The sequence below is a fragment of the Capsella rubella genome, unplaced genomic scaffold (genome assembly GCF_000375325.1).
Source record: "Capsella rubella cultivar Monte Gargano unplaced genomic scaffold, Caprub1_0 scaffold_1, whole genome shotgun sequence".
NCBI classification, from domain to species: Eukaryota; Viridiplantae; Streptophyta; class Magnoliopsida; order Brassicales; family Brassicaceae; genus Capsella; species Capsella rubella.
In genome coordinates this window covers 5,911,859-5,926,913 of record NW_006238923.1, presented here as the reverse complement: position 1 = coordinate 5,926,913, position 15,055 = coordinate 5,911,859, and the positions used below count along the sequence as shown (strand labels likewise).

General features: G+C 36.5%; 4 protein-coding genes across 5 annotated transcripts; 2 read left to right on the top strand and 2 right to left on the bottom strand.

Annotated features, from left to right (window-relative positions):
• Nucleotides 1-978: 978 nt before the first annotated feature.
• On the bottom strand, nucleotides 979-2,215 carry LOC17896741 (glutathione S-transferase U24). Its single transcript, XM_006303231.2, has 2 exons — nucleotides 1,812-2,215; nucleotides 979-1,532 (listed from the first exon to the last, which is right to left on the bottom strand). The coding sequence occupies exons 1-2, from the start codon at nucleotides 2,124-2,126 to the stop codon at nucleotides 1,188-1,190; spliced, it is 660 nt and encodes a 219-aa protein (XP_006303293.2). The 5' UTR covers nucleotides 2,127-2,215; the 3' UTR covers nucleotides 979-1,187.
• Nucleotides 2,216-2,388: 173 nt separating this feature from the next.
• LOC17899277 (ribokinase) lies at nucleotides 2,389-4,414 on the top strand. The gene is made up of 4 exons (XM_006305001.2): nucleotides 2,389-3,177; nucleotides 3,405-3,590; nucleotides 3,729-3,924; nucleotides 4,025-4,414. The coding sequence occupies exons 1-4, from the start codon at nucleotides 2,503-2,505 to the stop codon at nucleotides 4,117-4,119; spliced, it is 1,152 nt and encodes a 383-aa protein (XP_006305063.1). The 5' UTR covers nucleotides 2,389-2,502; the 3' UTR covers nucleotides 4,120-4,414.
• A 1,784-nt stretch (nucleotides 4,415-6,198) lies between these two features.
• Nucleotides 6,199-11,884, bottom strand: LOC17898869 (exopolygalacturonase). Of its 2 annotated transcripts, XM_006304552.2 has the most exons (6): nucleotides 11,738-11,884; nucleotides 11,101-11,412; nucleotides 10,600-11,019; nucleotide 9,953; nucleotides 6,529-6,626; nucleotides 6,199-6,429 (listed from the first exon to the last, which is right to left on the bottom strand). In XM_006304552.2, exons 1-6 carry the CDS (start codon nucleotides 11,882-11,884, stop codon nucleotides 6,199-6,201), a joined length of 1,209 nt encoding a protein of 402 aa, XP_006304614.2. The 2 variants fall into 2 exon arrangements, with proteins under 2 accessions (XP_006304614.2, XP_023632628.1); XM_023776860.1 differs by lacking the exon at nucleotide 9,953 and having other exon boundaries at nucleotides 6,529-6,646; nucleotides 10,598-11,019.
• Nucleotides 11,885-14,200: 2,316 nt separating this feature from the next.
• On the top strand, nucleotides 14,201-14,841 carry LOC17898384 (VQ motif-containing protein 1). The gene has a single exon (XM_006304264.2). It carries the CDS (start codon nucleotides 14,296-14,298, stop codon nucleotides 14,596-14,598), a length of 303 nt encoding a protein of 100 aa, XP_006304326.1. The 5' UTR covers nucleotides 14,201-14,295; the 3' UTR covers nucleotides 14,599-14,841.
• The last annotated feature ends 214 nt before the right edge of the window (nucleotides 14,842-15,055 follow it).

Sequence of the window (15,055 nt, the reverse complement as noted above, 5' to 3'; positions counted from 1 at the left end):
TTCAGTATTGAGAGTTGCAAATCATCGACCTAATCAATTTATTTATTAATGGTTTCCGATTCATTTAGATTGACCAAAATGATTCATTCACACAGAGTTGAAACTTGAAATGATTATGTCACTGCTTAGGTCACCTTACTTTTAAGTTTAGAGACGGTGGGAGTTTTCAAATATTTTTCCTCTACTTTGCCAAATTTGTATTGGTTACCTTTTCTATTGTCGGGCCTCTCTTTAGTTACTTTTAAGGATGCCAAAAAAAAAAAAAACAATCAAATTTTTAGCTGGCTGAAAACATAATTAAATTGATTCGTAATACATATGTGATTATATGTCTCTGGCATCTAAATCCCATTATTCTCATTTTTGTGGATCTTCATAAGCAAAGTAAACAATCAGTTTGCAGTCAACAATACTAGTAACTAATAAATTTCAAACATATTTTTGAATACTTAAAATGACTAAAACGAAGTTTCTTTGAACCGACACTATCCGACGATTTTTTAGATGTGTTCGGTTAATATTTTTAAATCGAGTTTAATTTTCAATTTATTTTTTCCCTTATTTAATTCAATTTTTTTTAGTTAATCTTATTACAGTATTTGAATAAAGATTATCAAATCTTGTGCACCATGTCGGATTATTGTTTAAATCAACGAATTCAAAATCTATTATACGGTGCGTCGATTTTGGTATTAGAACAAGTGACGTTCATGTTTTGTCATCAATAATTTATAATTCAATGCCATTCTATTACAAAAAATAATAATTCAATGCCATTGATCGTATAGCACTAAAATGCACTAATAATTCTCTATTGTGTACAACACAACGAATTTAAAAGTAAAATGTAGTTTGATCTAATTATTCGTTTATTTATCATTCATACGTAGGTTATAGTCTACTTATTTCATAAGATTTAACATTTAGCTGTTCTTATTTTTATCGTGTTTTTTTTTTTTACATCAAACTTTATATATATTGAACACTGAAACTGAAATCAAGTTTACATAAACATTATTCGAAGACATAGAATCACATAGTTATGTAACAAAAAAGAAAGAAACATCGAAAATATAGTCTCCCAAACTAGTACGTATTATTATGCGGCAGACAAGACCGCAAACAGCCAAACAGAAAAGAAGAAACACAAGAACCGATCGACATGGAACAGAACAAAGAAGAGAAATTTACTCTAGTTCAAGTTTCTTCCTACGCTCGGAAATGAACGTAGTGATCTTCTCTGACTCGGGCAAGGCTTTAGCGACGCTCTCTCTCTGCAAACACCTTTTGGCCCAGGCAATCAGTTTTGGACACTCTGATTCGATATTGATATTCCCATACTTGTCGTACACTCCAAACCAGCTATAGAACCCAATGAGAGCTATGTCCACATACCCGAACGTTTCTTCTCCAAAGTAATCTTTGTCTCCAAGCTCGGATTCAAGCGTCTTGAGTATCTCGATTAACTCCTTGGATGCTTCTTCTTTCTCCTCACCTTTTGTCGTCCATATCCTCCTCCCCGCAACGTTCACCTGATCCATTTGGTTAAAAATTTACAAGTGGACTCTAGCGGAAGAAACCAAACCAATCCAAAATACTTAAACCGATACCAAACCAATCTTGTTTAGAAACCAACTGATTTTAATATACAAAGAAAATGAAAATTGAATCCAAACAAATACATTTACTACTACCAGTACGGCAGTACCAGTAATATAGCACCAAACATAACCGAAATAAAATCAAACATCAAACCGGTATAAAGCGGATAAAACCAGCAAAAACCAAACCGTAAATATAACATGTAATACCTTTTTGTCGATGATGTCGGCCCAGAATTTGGCACGAGCCCTCTTGTAAGGATCGGAGGGAAGGAGAGGGTTTTCTTCGGGCCAAGTCTCGTCTATGTACTCGAGCTGAAAGAGAGATTCACATAGCGGTTTACCGTTGTGGATGAGAACCGGGATTTTCTTGTGAACCGGGTTCATCTGGAGGAGCAAAGAGCTCTTATTCCAAAGATCTTCTTCTCTGTAATGGTACTTGACTCTTTTCTCCGCCAGTGCAATCCTCGTCCTCATCCCATACATACTCGCCCAGAAATCCAGAAGAATCACCTCCTCCGTCATTGCTAGGTTGCTCTCTTGATCTAGCTCACTGTAGATCTCTCTGCTACTCTCGCTCGTTGTTTTGACTTGTGTGTCTGGTGGTGAAGAAGCAGACATGTTCCATAATTTATACTAGTACTGATGATGAGTATTAAATTGATATTCGCTAGTTGCTTATGCCACTGCCTGCGTCATCGTCGTGCTTTTGACCGTGGGCAAGTGGTTTTATTACTGGAGTTACAATTCACTTATCACTCTAAAATTCGAAATGATTAATTTAGCATCTACTCTAATGTTTAGAGCGAAACCACGTACGAGTGTGATACGAAGACTCGTTCACTAATAACTCTCATAGTCAAAATCACAAAAGGTTGTTTCATACAAGTCAACACTTTGGATGATGAAAGGGGTTTCACTTTCTCAATTCACCAATTTTAATCCTACGAACATCGAATTCGATCGACTCAGGAAGCTTCAGATCAACACTCTCTATCCTAATCCAACACAATCTCGATGTTCCCGCCCTCTTTCCAGAAGATCCCTCCGTGTTCTCTCGCTCTCCGTCGATCCATCGGCGAATCGGAATGTTAAATCAGCTATCGAAGCCCATGCGCCGCCTCTGGTCGTTGTGGGATCTGCGAACGCCGACATCTATGTGGAGATCGAGAGATTGCCCAAGGAAGGGGAAACGATTTCGGCCAAGACAGGGCAAACGCTCGCCGGAGGAAAAGGCGCGAATCAGGCGGCGTGTGGAGCGAAGCTTATGTATCCGACTTACTTCGTTGGCCGTTTGGGTGAGGACGCGCATGGTAAGCTTATTGCCGAGGCGTTGGGCGATGCTGGGTGTGGTGTTCATCTGGATTACGTGCGATCGGTGAACGATGAGCCGACGGGGCACGCCGTCGTCATGCTTCAATCGGACGGTCAGAATTCGATCATTATCGTTGGTGGTGCTAATATGAAAGCTTGGCCTGAGACAATGAGTGATGATGATCTTGAGATCGTGAGGACTGCTGGTATTGTCCTGCTTCAAAGGGAGATCCCAGATTCCATCAATATTCAAGTTGCTAAGGTCATATTTTTCTACTTCTTTCAAAATTTCATATTGGGTTTACTTCAATGAGAGTTAGTCTAGGGGAGCTAAAATGCAGCTTTAGTTTGAAACTTTGATGCAATGTTGTCTTCTTGACAACAATGTCAGCTTATAGGAGTGTTGGTTGATCATATGCTTGGATCATCTTGATGGAATTGCTATTTCTCCAAAAAAAAACTTAGGTTTGCTGGTGGGTTTTTTTGCAGGCTGTGAAGAAAGCAGGTGTTCCTGTCATCCTTGATGTTGGAGGAATGGATACGCCAATCCCCAATGAGTTATTGGATTCCATTGACATCTTGAGTCCGAATGAAACTGAGCTCAGTCGCTTGACCGGGATGCCAACTGAATCTTTTGAACAGATTAGCCAAGCTGTTGCAAAGTGCCATAAGTTGGTAAGTCCCTTTTTTTCCTCATTACCAATACATCAGACTTTTAATTTTGGCTAATCATCCTTGCTGCAACTGGACTCTTTGAAGATGCTGGTTTAGTGGTTTTTGGGTTTATAAGGTTTAAGCTATGTTTTCCCTCAGGGAGTTAAGCAAGTCCTAGTGAAACTCGGGTCCAAAGGATCTGCACTATTCATAGAAGGGGAAAAACCAATCCAGCAGTCTATAATACCAGCTGCACAAGTGGTCGATACTACAGGAGCTGGGGATACTTTCACAGCTGCATTTGCAGTGGCTATGGTAGAGGGCAAGTCCCATGAGGAATGCTTGAGATTTGCTGGTAATAATTAGTGGACAAAATCCAAGAAATCTAGTTTTCTAACCCCATAATTTCAGATTAGTTTTGTCTCACTTTTGGTTCTATCTTCTGGTGCCTACAGCTGCAGCTGCCTCTCTTTGTGTCCAAGTAAAGGGTGCAATACCGAGCATGCCCGACCGAACATCGGTCTTGAAACTCCTTAAATCTAGTATCTAAAATGTGATACTCTTTTCAACTCTTTTTTTTATCAATAAAAGCACTTCAGATCACAGAGGGAAGAGGTTGAAGCTGGCGATGGCGTTACATTAGCTACACGCCGACAACAAACCAAATGATTGTCTAATGTAGTCTCCGTCTCTTTGACATCGTAATAAGTCACATTACTAATAACATTCTGATCTTAAATTTGATCTACGAGCAAATGTAAGGATCTAGCGTTTGTAGCATATGCGGGAATCAACCCCTCGTATTAGGCTACCCAACCGGACACATACGAATGACAAATGTGAAATGTGTATTAGTTGCCCCATTTTTGTGCAATAGTGATTTAAAAAAAAAACAAATACAACAAAAGCACACAGCATTAATTAATATAAAACTACACGAGATATCTCATATCTTGTGGTAATAATAATTTCTGTAAATGGTAGTCATTTTTCTTCTAGAACTGTTCAAATTTTTTATGGATACTTTTTTCTGTGTTAAGTAACCGTGTTTTATGCATCATGAATAAAATGTATATAAATTTGGTATTGTTGTTTATAGTTTTTGAACCGTGTATCACCATACTAAATTACTTAATAAATTGCAGAATTTTGGATAAGGATATATCCTAAAACCATATCACATTATTATTATTTTTTTTTTTGATTTTTTTAAACCATTAAAAAGTGAAATATATAGTTTTCTCGCTCATTAATCATATCATCATTTCATTATGAAGCGACTGAAAATATATAAAAATACAAAAATGTAAAAATATTGTGCTAGAAAATAAGTTTTGATTGCGCTATAAAAGAGACACTCCTCCACCCATTTGTGGTATGTGCTCATGTGAAACCACGCAGCATAAGCAGCCATCAACACAAGTGATATATTATCTACTAGTTCCACATCTCCGCAAGCCCTGTGAAAAAGTATTTTCAATGGCTCCTGGATTGATGGGCTGATCACAAAATATTCTAGACTAAAATCAATGTCCATATAGTTATTATTTCAACAAATGGTATATTAGTAAAAGACTCATTATTTCTCACTAACCAACAAATAATTGAATTTATCCACCAATTATTTAGTCAATTTTTAATGTTTACATATGTTTTGCTTATAATTTGCTCATGTTTTAAATATATTTTATTTATGTTTTTCCACTTTTTTCAAAAGTTAACAATAATTATTATGTGTTGTATATGTGTAGTCAAAAATAATTCATCATTTAAATGCATGAAAAAACTTAATTTTCTTTTTAAAAAAATATTTGGTATAAATTTATTGATTTATAGTACTTATACCATATGAATTTTCAATTGGAAAATATAGAACTACTCAATCTTTTATAACATCAGATCCTTTAAACTTTGTGTCTACAAAGAAAAAGTCTAATTTTTAAGAACCTTGGGAGTTAAATATTATCATCATTCTCAAAGTTATCAAAGACAATGTTTATTGTTGAAGAGATGTCATCGACAAACAAATTTATGTATCTACTGATATATTCATTTTTATAAAATAAAATTATATAATTTGAAATCAAAATATATTGATATCAAATATAATTGGAATAAATGGTTTAAAAGCTCGATGAAATTGTATAATTTGAAATCACATGTGATAAGATCAATTTATCAACCATATTTCAAATGAAATGGTTTAAAAAACGAATTATTAACTTCTGGTATTGAAGTTTTATGTCTACTATATAGTTTAACGGAACATCGCTTTTGGCTTGCTAGTAAGTAGTAACATTTCAAATTTTTCTGTTATTAAATTAATTAGAGGTTATACAAGATCTGTTCATTCAAAAGAAAGTTAAGATATATACATATAAAATGTATAAAATACACTGTAAGAATATTTTTCATATCTTAGAAAAACAATGTGTAGTTTTGATAATTAATTTACAAACACATGTAATTTGTTGAATACAAAATCATAATATTGATGGATTGTAAAACTATATATTTTAGAAAAATTCAAGTTAACCCTGTTGTCCAGATCTCATCACAAATTTAGATATTGGTATGTATATATGCACACCAATCAAAAAGAAAATGACTATATATTGTTTCGACCAGATCAGTTCATACAATGCGAAGGAACCATCTTGCCTGTAGCAGAACCTTTAATGTTCTCACACAACGTAATCGCTGGACCGTCAACTCCATTGTGCTTCAAGTTAATGTCAATTAACTTAACATCTTTGCAAGGAAAACTTTTGCTACATTGAAATTTCACAGCCACTTTGTTCTTTGACGTTCCCCAAATATTTTTTAATGTCACGTTTTGGATCTGAATGTGAGAATCTCCCTGCAAAAATTACAATAAAAAACATATAACAATATGTATTTAAACTCGACATGAAGATTTTTAAAAAGAAGTAAGTTTGTTTCTTGCATAGTAAGTTACCATATTCTTGCAGGGTGGGTAAGGACAATACTTCTGATCAATGTTAATCGGGGTTCCAACATCAATCATCTGCAAATTCTCATAAACAAAATTGGAAACTAGGTGTGAATATGAAAGGCTCCATCTTATTACATGTGAGACTTTACAATATATATAGGATTACACAAGTGACTAGGTTAATACAATTACATTTATATCCACATTATATACATCACTTACACGCCCCCGCAAGATGGAGGGGCATGTGCAACTCCAATCTTGGACATAAGATCAAGGAACTTCGGGCGCGGAAGAGCTTTCGTGAGAGCATCCGCAAGCTGATCATGTGTGGAAACATGAGAGACTCGAAGAGCACCCTCTTGAACATATTGCCGAACAAAGTGAAAGTCAAGAGCAATATGTTTCATACGGGAGTGAAAAACAGGATTTGCCGAGAGATATGTCGCTCCAACATTGTCACAATAAATCACCGGTGGCGATTGCAACTCAATACCAAGTTCAGTGAGGAGATTGCATACCCAACGTAGTTCAGCAGCAGTATTTGCAACCGCACGGTACTCCGATTCCGTCGAAGAACGAGCAACACTCCGTTGTTTCTTTGAGGACCACGAGATAGGATTACCACCAAGGTACAAAATATAGGCATTAGTCGAGACACAATCTTCCATATTTTTGGACCAATCCGCATCAGAGTAGGCGTGTAATGTCAGCGGTGTGGCAGCACGAATAAATATACCAACAGACGCAGTACCAGCAAGATACCGTAAGACCCGTTTGGCAGCTTGCCAATGAAGATCCGTTGGGCTGTGCATGAACTGAGACAACCGGTTAACCGCAAAGGCAATATCAGGCCGAGTGAACGACAAGTACTGTAAGCTCCCAATGACAGCACGGTATTCACTTGGTTGCGAGAGAGGTGTATCAGACTTGACGGATAGAGTTGGAGTAGGTGACATGGGCGTCGTAACTGGGCGTGCATCAAGCATCTTAGTCTTGGCCAAGAGATCGAGAATGTACCGTTTCTGCATGAGGTGAAGACCTTGTGAGGTCCTTGTTGCTTCAATTCCCAGAAAATAACTCATTTCACCAAGATCTTTTAGTGAAAAACGAGCAGCAAGATCCGCTATGAAATACTTAAGAATAGTAGTATTACTGCCCGTGATAAGCATGTCGTCGACATAAACAAGAACATACACTACATCTTGGCCATGACGTTTGATAAACAGGGAAGTGTCAGAGACCGAGTTGAGAAAACCTAGTTGGAGTAGATAGGAACGCAACTCTTGGTACCAAGCGCGAGGTGCCTGTTTCAAGCCATATAACGCCTTCCGGAGACGACAAACATAATGAGGATTGTCACGGTCAACAAAGCCAGGAGGTTGTTTTACATAGACCTCATCGGTTAAGGTGCCTTGTAAAAAAGCATTGTTGACATCTACTTGTCGAATACTCCACCCTTTGCTCACAGCAACATGAAGGACAGAACGAACAGTGGTGGATTTGATCACAGGGCTGAACGTCTCAGTAAAATCATGTCCATGTTGTTGGTGAAACCCTTTAGCCACTAATCGCGCTTTGTACCTGTCAAGGTCACCATTAGGTTTGTATTTAAGGGTGAATATCCACTTACATCCAATGACATTCTGACGAGGATGTGGAGGCACTAAGTGAAATGTTCCGTTCCGAGTCTAAGCATCTATCTCCTCACACATAGCTTTGCGCCAGTTCTGGTCCTGCAACGCCTCTGCAACAGTTTGTGGAATAACAGGGGACAATTTGGTTGTCGTGATAGTGAGGGACTGTTTCTTGTTTGGTTTGGTTTTTGTGACTGTGAGGGAGAGTTTTGTGTTTGGTTTGGTGATGTTATTTTTGGAACGTGTTTGCATCGGATGGATATTAGTGGGAGGTGGTGGAGGAGGGCTCTGGTTCAGTGATGAGGAAGAGGTGGTATTGGAAGACAGAGAGGAGGACGAAGCGGAGGATGGAGTTGTGAGATGTGCTATGCCATGTGAGGTGAGAAACGAACGCAACGCAATAAATTCTCCTCCATTGTCCGAATAAAGTGTGCCAATACGCCGTTTGAATTTGTTCTCAACGAGTGCCGTGAAGGCAATGAACACATCACGAACTTGGGACTTGAGTTTAAGGGGATAAAACCAAGTGTATCGAGTAAAGTGATCCACGATAATCAAGTAATATTTGTAGTTATCAACAGAGATGGTTGGAGAGGTCCAAACATCAGTATACAAATATTCAAGTGGGTGAGATGAGGTGATTGTGTTTGAATAAAAGGGAAGCTTATGACTTTTATTGATAGAGCAATCCGAACAGGATAAGTGTTTTTCAAGAGAATGAGATACGGGTAAAGAAAAAGAAGAAACAAGAGTTTTTAAAATAGATAAAGAGGGGTGCCCAAGTCGTGAGTGCCAAGAGATGAGGTCTGCTTTCGGAGAAGACGACGCAAACATGGAAACGGCAAACGGAGATGTGACTGGCCACTCGTACTGCTCGTGTTTAGTCTTGCCTTGGAGTAGCCGTGCCCCCGTGCTGAGGTACTTCACCTGAAAATGAGCAGGAAAGAATTCCACCGAGACACCATTAGTGTTACACATTCGATATACAGAGATAAGATTTTTCTGTACATGAGGAACACATAAAACATCATTTAAAGCAAGAGGGCGTTTTGGTGTAGGGAGTAAGGCAGAACCCGTGTGTGTGATAGGCATTCCAGACCCATCAGCAGTGAGAACCTCCTCACCACCATTGTATGGCTGGTGTAAAGCAAGGTTGTTCAAGTCCGACGTCAAATGATGCGTCGCACCACTATCAAGTAGCCAATTCCCGGGATTGTACTGTTGAGTAGCAGCCATGTTAGCTCTCGGTTGCCAAGGAGAGAACGAGGAGACCGAGGACTGATTTGAACCATACGGCATTGTGGAGAGTTGGAGTTGAGAACAACGACGTGCACTATGACCATAAACACCACACAATTGGCACTTTCCTTGATACGGCCGTGGTGTGTATTGTTGACGCTGGTTGCTGACATGATAGGGCTGTCCGTTATTGTTACCACGGTTGTTGTTGTTGTTGTTGTTGTTGGAACGACCATTGTTGTTTCGAGAGTTGTTGTTGTTGGACCCTGAATTTCCACGATAGCTAGCAACGTTCGCTGTCACCGGAAGAGACGAGATTGCCGCCTTTGTTGCAAGTTTAGTTTCATGGTTCAGGAGTTTTTCATGAAGCTCAGTCAACGTTGGCAAGGAATCCCTACTTTCAACTTGATCAATCACAGTCTTGTAGTCCTCAGGGAGACCCTCAAGAATGAACTCGATTTGTGCTTCCGGTTCAACAGGTTTGTTCAGAAGTGCAAGTTGATCAAAGCGGGTTGTAAAACCTTGAAAATAAGAATCAATGGATTTCGTACCCTTAGTCCAGTACTTGAGTTGCTGTCTCAGTTGCTGAACATGGCCATGGCTGGGATTGGCATAGGTGGAGGAGAGAGTCGACCAAATATCAGCCGACGTTTCCGCCTTGGAGAGAATCGGCTGAACAGAGATGGTGATTGCACCAAGAAGTGCGCTGTAGATTAGCTTATCTTGTCGTTTCCACATGACATAGTCATCATTTGCAGAGACAACACCATCGGTTGTGGTGGTCATGGCTGGAGCAGTGACAGATCCATCGACATAACCAGCTAGAGCATAACCATCCAAGAGAGCGTGAACTTGACGTTTCCACATAAGGAAGTTGGTGGTGGTGAGCTTGGTGACATTCGTCATATTGACGTTCATGAGAGTAGCACCATTGGAGACAGAGATGGTATCGGCAGTAGAGACAGAGGAGCCAATCGCAGACATGATGATGAGGTGAACGAAGAGGAAGAGAAGAGAAGAGATGTGAGTGGCGGCGATGAAAAATTTAGGTTTTTAGGTATCGTATTTGCTCTGATACCATGTGAATATGAAAGACTCCATCTTATTACATGTGAGACTTTACAATATATATAGGATTACACAAGTGACTAGGTTAATACAATTACATTTATATCCACATTATATACATCACTTACACTAGGATCGTAGAAACCGAAGATTCCCATGTCTTGATTCGAATACCGTCCGTCGTACCAATAAAAACAGTATCCCTAACCGTTAAGCCATTGACGTTCTTCTCGTCTTTATTCTTTCCCAAGCTCCCAATGCTGATCCCATGTCCTGGACCACACGTGACGTTATAGATATCAAAATTGTTGTTTCCAGAGAGCATTGCGATACAATCGTCTCCGGTGCTTATGTTAGTGTTTGAGATTCGTATGTTGCTTGATAAAGCTATTTTGATCCCGTCAGTGTTGGGGCTATCGCCGGGAGCTTTTATATTGACTCCTGTGATGTTGAAGTGATCAACGCTGAAGAAATTAAAATGTCCCGCTTTGCTGTTGAGTGATGTTATCCCTTCCAGTCTTGATTTCTTTACGAAATCAAACCCCATGTTCTGTCAAAATGTATTCAAACACCATGAAAATATGATCAAATTATTCATATGTAGAAGAAGTTGAAGAAACAGTATACTTACAATAGCAAGTTTGGGACAAAACTCATTCTTGCGACAGTCATTTAGTGACCAAGACATTTGTCCTTGACCGTCGAGGGTGCCGCTGCCAGAAACCGTGAGATACTCGATGTAACGGAAGTTGATCCATGTTTCCTTTTTGATGTCATTGTTGTTCGGAGGAGCCAACAAAGTCCCGTCGATGACAAATGAAATGGAACCAGCTGTGCATGGACCTGCAAACGATACAGCACCAAGATAGAATCTTCCATTCGGTATGTACATTTTGCTTGGTCCATTCCATGTGCATGCATCTTCCCATGTATTCGTGAACGCCTTTTTATGATATACATTAACAAGAAAAGTTCGATTATTTGATTAAATCATACATAATATCTATAGTAATTTATAAGATTCAAAACCGTTTTAGTCACAAAAACAAACGGAACAAACATATGTTCTTCAATAAGAATGTAATTATAATTTCATCATACTAAATCGAATGGGATGTAGTAGTTAAATTAAACTGGTTTGTAATCCAGTAAGATCAAGCAATCAGCCCGTTTTTATTATTTTAATTTGAACGAATCTAATAATATATGGAAAATGTATAAATAAATTGAGAAAAAGAAAAAAGCAGAGTAGAAGAAAATGTCAATACATTAGTGTTATCCGTTTTACCGTCACCTTTCGCACCATATCTTTGAACGTCAAATACTTTTGGTACAGTGGTCGGGAGACTTGTTGTGCCGACGATGAACAACATAGTCAAACCGGAAACCTTAAACACAAAATCTATACAAGCCATCTTCTTCTTCTTTCTTCTAGTATCTTCTATTCGTTGATCTCTCTTGTTTTGGATTATTTATTTAAAATAAAAAAAAAGAAATGCTTAAATTGTAAATGCTTAATTTGGAGACAATATTATATGATTACAGGTGTTAGTTTACTTATACAGATATAAATCTTAAGGAACTATATATGCTAAGGAATTTGGAAAAACAAATGAAGAAAAACGATTCTTGTTACCAATTTTGGGTGAAAACAACAATTTATTTCTAAACATCTGTATACTACAATTGATAAGAATTCATATGTTTTATCTGTCTTTGGGGTCTGTATCTTCTTGTGAGATTAGTTGTATCAAATCTTCTTAAAATCATGCAATGAATTACAAGAACACAGTTAGAAGAAGTATCATATAGTAATATTAATTTATTAGAAAAACATATATAAAGTAATAATGTTGGGACCATGACATTTTATTAATATATACTAGTGATCATATTTATGATTCTTTAGTATAAATCTATAGTTATTAATTATTATTATAAAAATGTTATTTTCTAATTGTTAAAATTCTTAAAAAGTGTAAATTGAGACAAATTTACAAACTAGTGTATTAGTTTTTTGAAAGTCATAAATTTTATAGTTTTGGAATTAAAATTTTAATATTTAGAAAAAAATATTTTCTGACAATGAATTACCAATTTCTATAGATGAATAAGCTGAGTACTTTGGTTTATGGCTGATTGCTTAATAAATCACTTTTGAGTTTCGATAGACGAGATTAATCTTCTAACTATATAGTTGTGTTAATACTAATAGCAATGTAAATAGTTTTATAATAGCTAATTAAACAACAATTTAATAAAATATTTTAACATGGTCTACGTTTTTGGACGATATAAGATTGTTGTGAATAACTTTTTTTTTCTTCTTTTTGTGAATAATTTTGTGATATAAGATTGTTGTGAATTTTTTGTGAATAATTTTGTGATTGTTGTGATATAAGATTGTTGTGAATATTTTAACATGGTCTACGTTTTTGGACGATATAAGATATAAGATTGTTCTACTTTTTGTGAATAATTTTATGTTATATTTTTTCACAGAAATTTGATAGCTCATTTTTACTTTGTGGCTATTTTAATTTGATTTGTTTTCTTTTTTTTTGGTCGGAATTTGATTTGTTTCAGTGTACATAATTACATATGATAGAAGATATAACAACAACATCGGTCGCGTCTTGCTAATCTGAAGGCTGATGTGATGTGATTCCATAAATTCCATGAAATAAGTAAGGCGTGCTTTGTTTGACCCATTGCATGATCCTCTTCGTTAATGCTCAGTCAGACAAACAAATAATAACAACAAAAACAAAACAAAAAAAGTCTATTTATTTGGTCCGTCAAGGCTGCTTGAATTTTTATTTTTAACAGTCAAACCTGTCTCACCCGTACAAGAATCACCTCGAAGACCAATAATACAATTATTGCAATGACCATATATATATGTATATATATCGCCAAAGACCATATATTTTCCCTATTTATTTTATTTTTAGATACAGTAAGTGCTATATATATAGTATTATCCAACTTGTGCACATATATATACACCAAAACAAAAACAAAAAACGTTCAGATTTGTATTGTATATCAATAATTTAGTAACAACGAAAAATATTGGTGTAACGTAGCAACAAAATAAACCTCCACATATTGCTTATGTATATACAAATTCTTAAAATAAGTAATCAGTCTCCAGTTTCGGTTGACCCCGCCGTTACACAAAAAAAACTCTACTTAAAATATTATTTTTTATATAATATTTTCTATAGTTTACAATTTCTTTAGTACGTAGAAAATTTGGGCCACTCCTGATATCAGTATGTATATATGTATTATAAAATGAAAAGAGTCCTCTTTGATTCATAGGATCGTAACACCATGCGTAAGCATTTTTCTAGAATCAAAAATATCATTCGATTCGACTTATATATAACTATATATATATAATAATATAATTGTTCTTTTCCGATACCCCTTATACAAACTATATGCTAAAAAATAATTAATGAACAATTAGCTCTTATCCATATAACAGCTTTACCCCCATGATAATAAATGTTTCTACTTTCTAACTAATAATTAAAAATCTTTTTTTTTGGAAAATAATTAAAAATCTTTAACATGACAAAGTTCAGTCTTCCCCACACACATATATATATATATATATAATTATTTATATATTTTGTTTTCCTGTGTGTGTGTGTATATGTATTTATCTATCTACATATATATAAATACAAGAAACATCCGGAGGAGATTCAAAAGGCAAAACTACTCAACAGAGCAAAAACCAAAACAAAAGAAAAATCAGAGTTAACTAATTTTGTATTGTGTTTTTCCAAAATTCATAGAAAACAAAAGAAGAATGGCTGGAGTGAGATCTGAGCCGATGAAGGTTGTCTTCATAAACACACAGTACGTTCAGACAGATGCTAGGAGCTTCAAGACGGTTGTTCAAGAACTCACGGGTAAAAACGCCGTCGTATCCGATGGTTCTTATGAGTTCTCCGGCCAAGGCTACGGCGGTAAAGATTCATCACAGCGGTTTTGCGGCGTAGGAAAAGATGCAACAGATGGAGGTGTGGAGACGACGGAGTTCGATAGCTTTTTCAGGGAGATGCCTCCCGTCGGCGAATTGTATCATCTTTGGTCAGACAACAACAATTGACTCACTGATAATAATTCGTTCCCTATTTTCACTATTCGGTCTTATTAAGGGCCCATTGGGTTTTAATCTTAGTATCTCTCAAGCCTTTGTAAAAAAAATATACGCGAGTGATCCAGTTACTTCCCCTTTACTTACTCCCTCCTCTAGACATGTCACCATTTTTTGTTTTTGTTTTTGCTTAATGCATTATTAATGTTATAATGTATATAAGGAAAGATTATGCACTTTTTCAAATTATATGTAGCAGAGTTTTACATACAAATTTCCTTTTTCAGCCACATTTATCTTACTATTATAGTATTAAAGACGGTTTTTTTTTCCTCTAAGTGTATTATTTTTATATATTTTTCTCTATTTACACATATTTTACGACAGTAACAAACGTCGAAATGAATAAGACAAAAAAATCAATGCGTGGAGAAAGTTGACTCGCGAGAGGGGCGCGTGGAAAGCAACG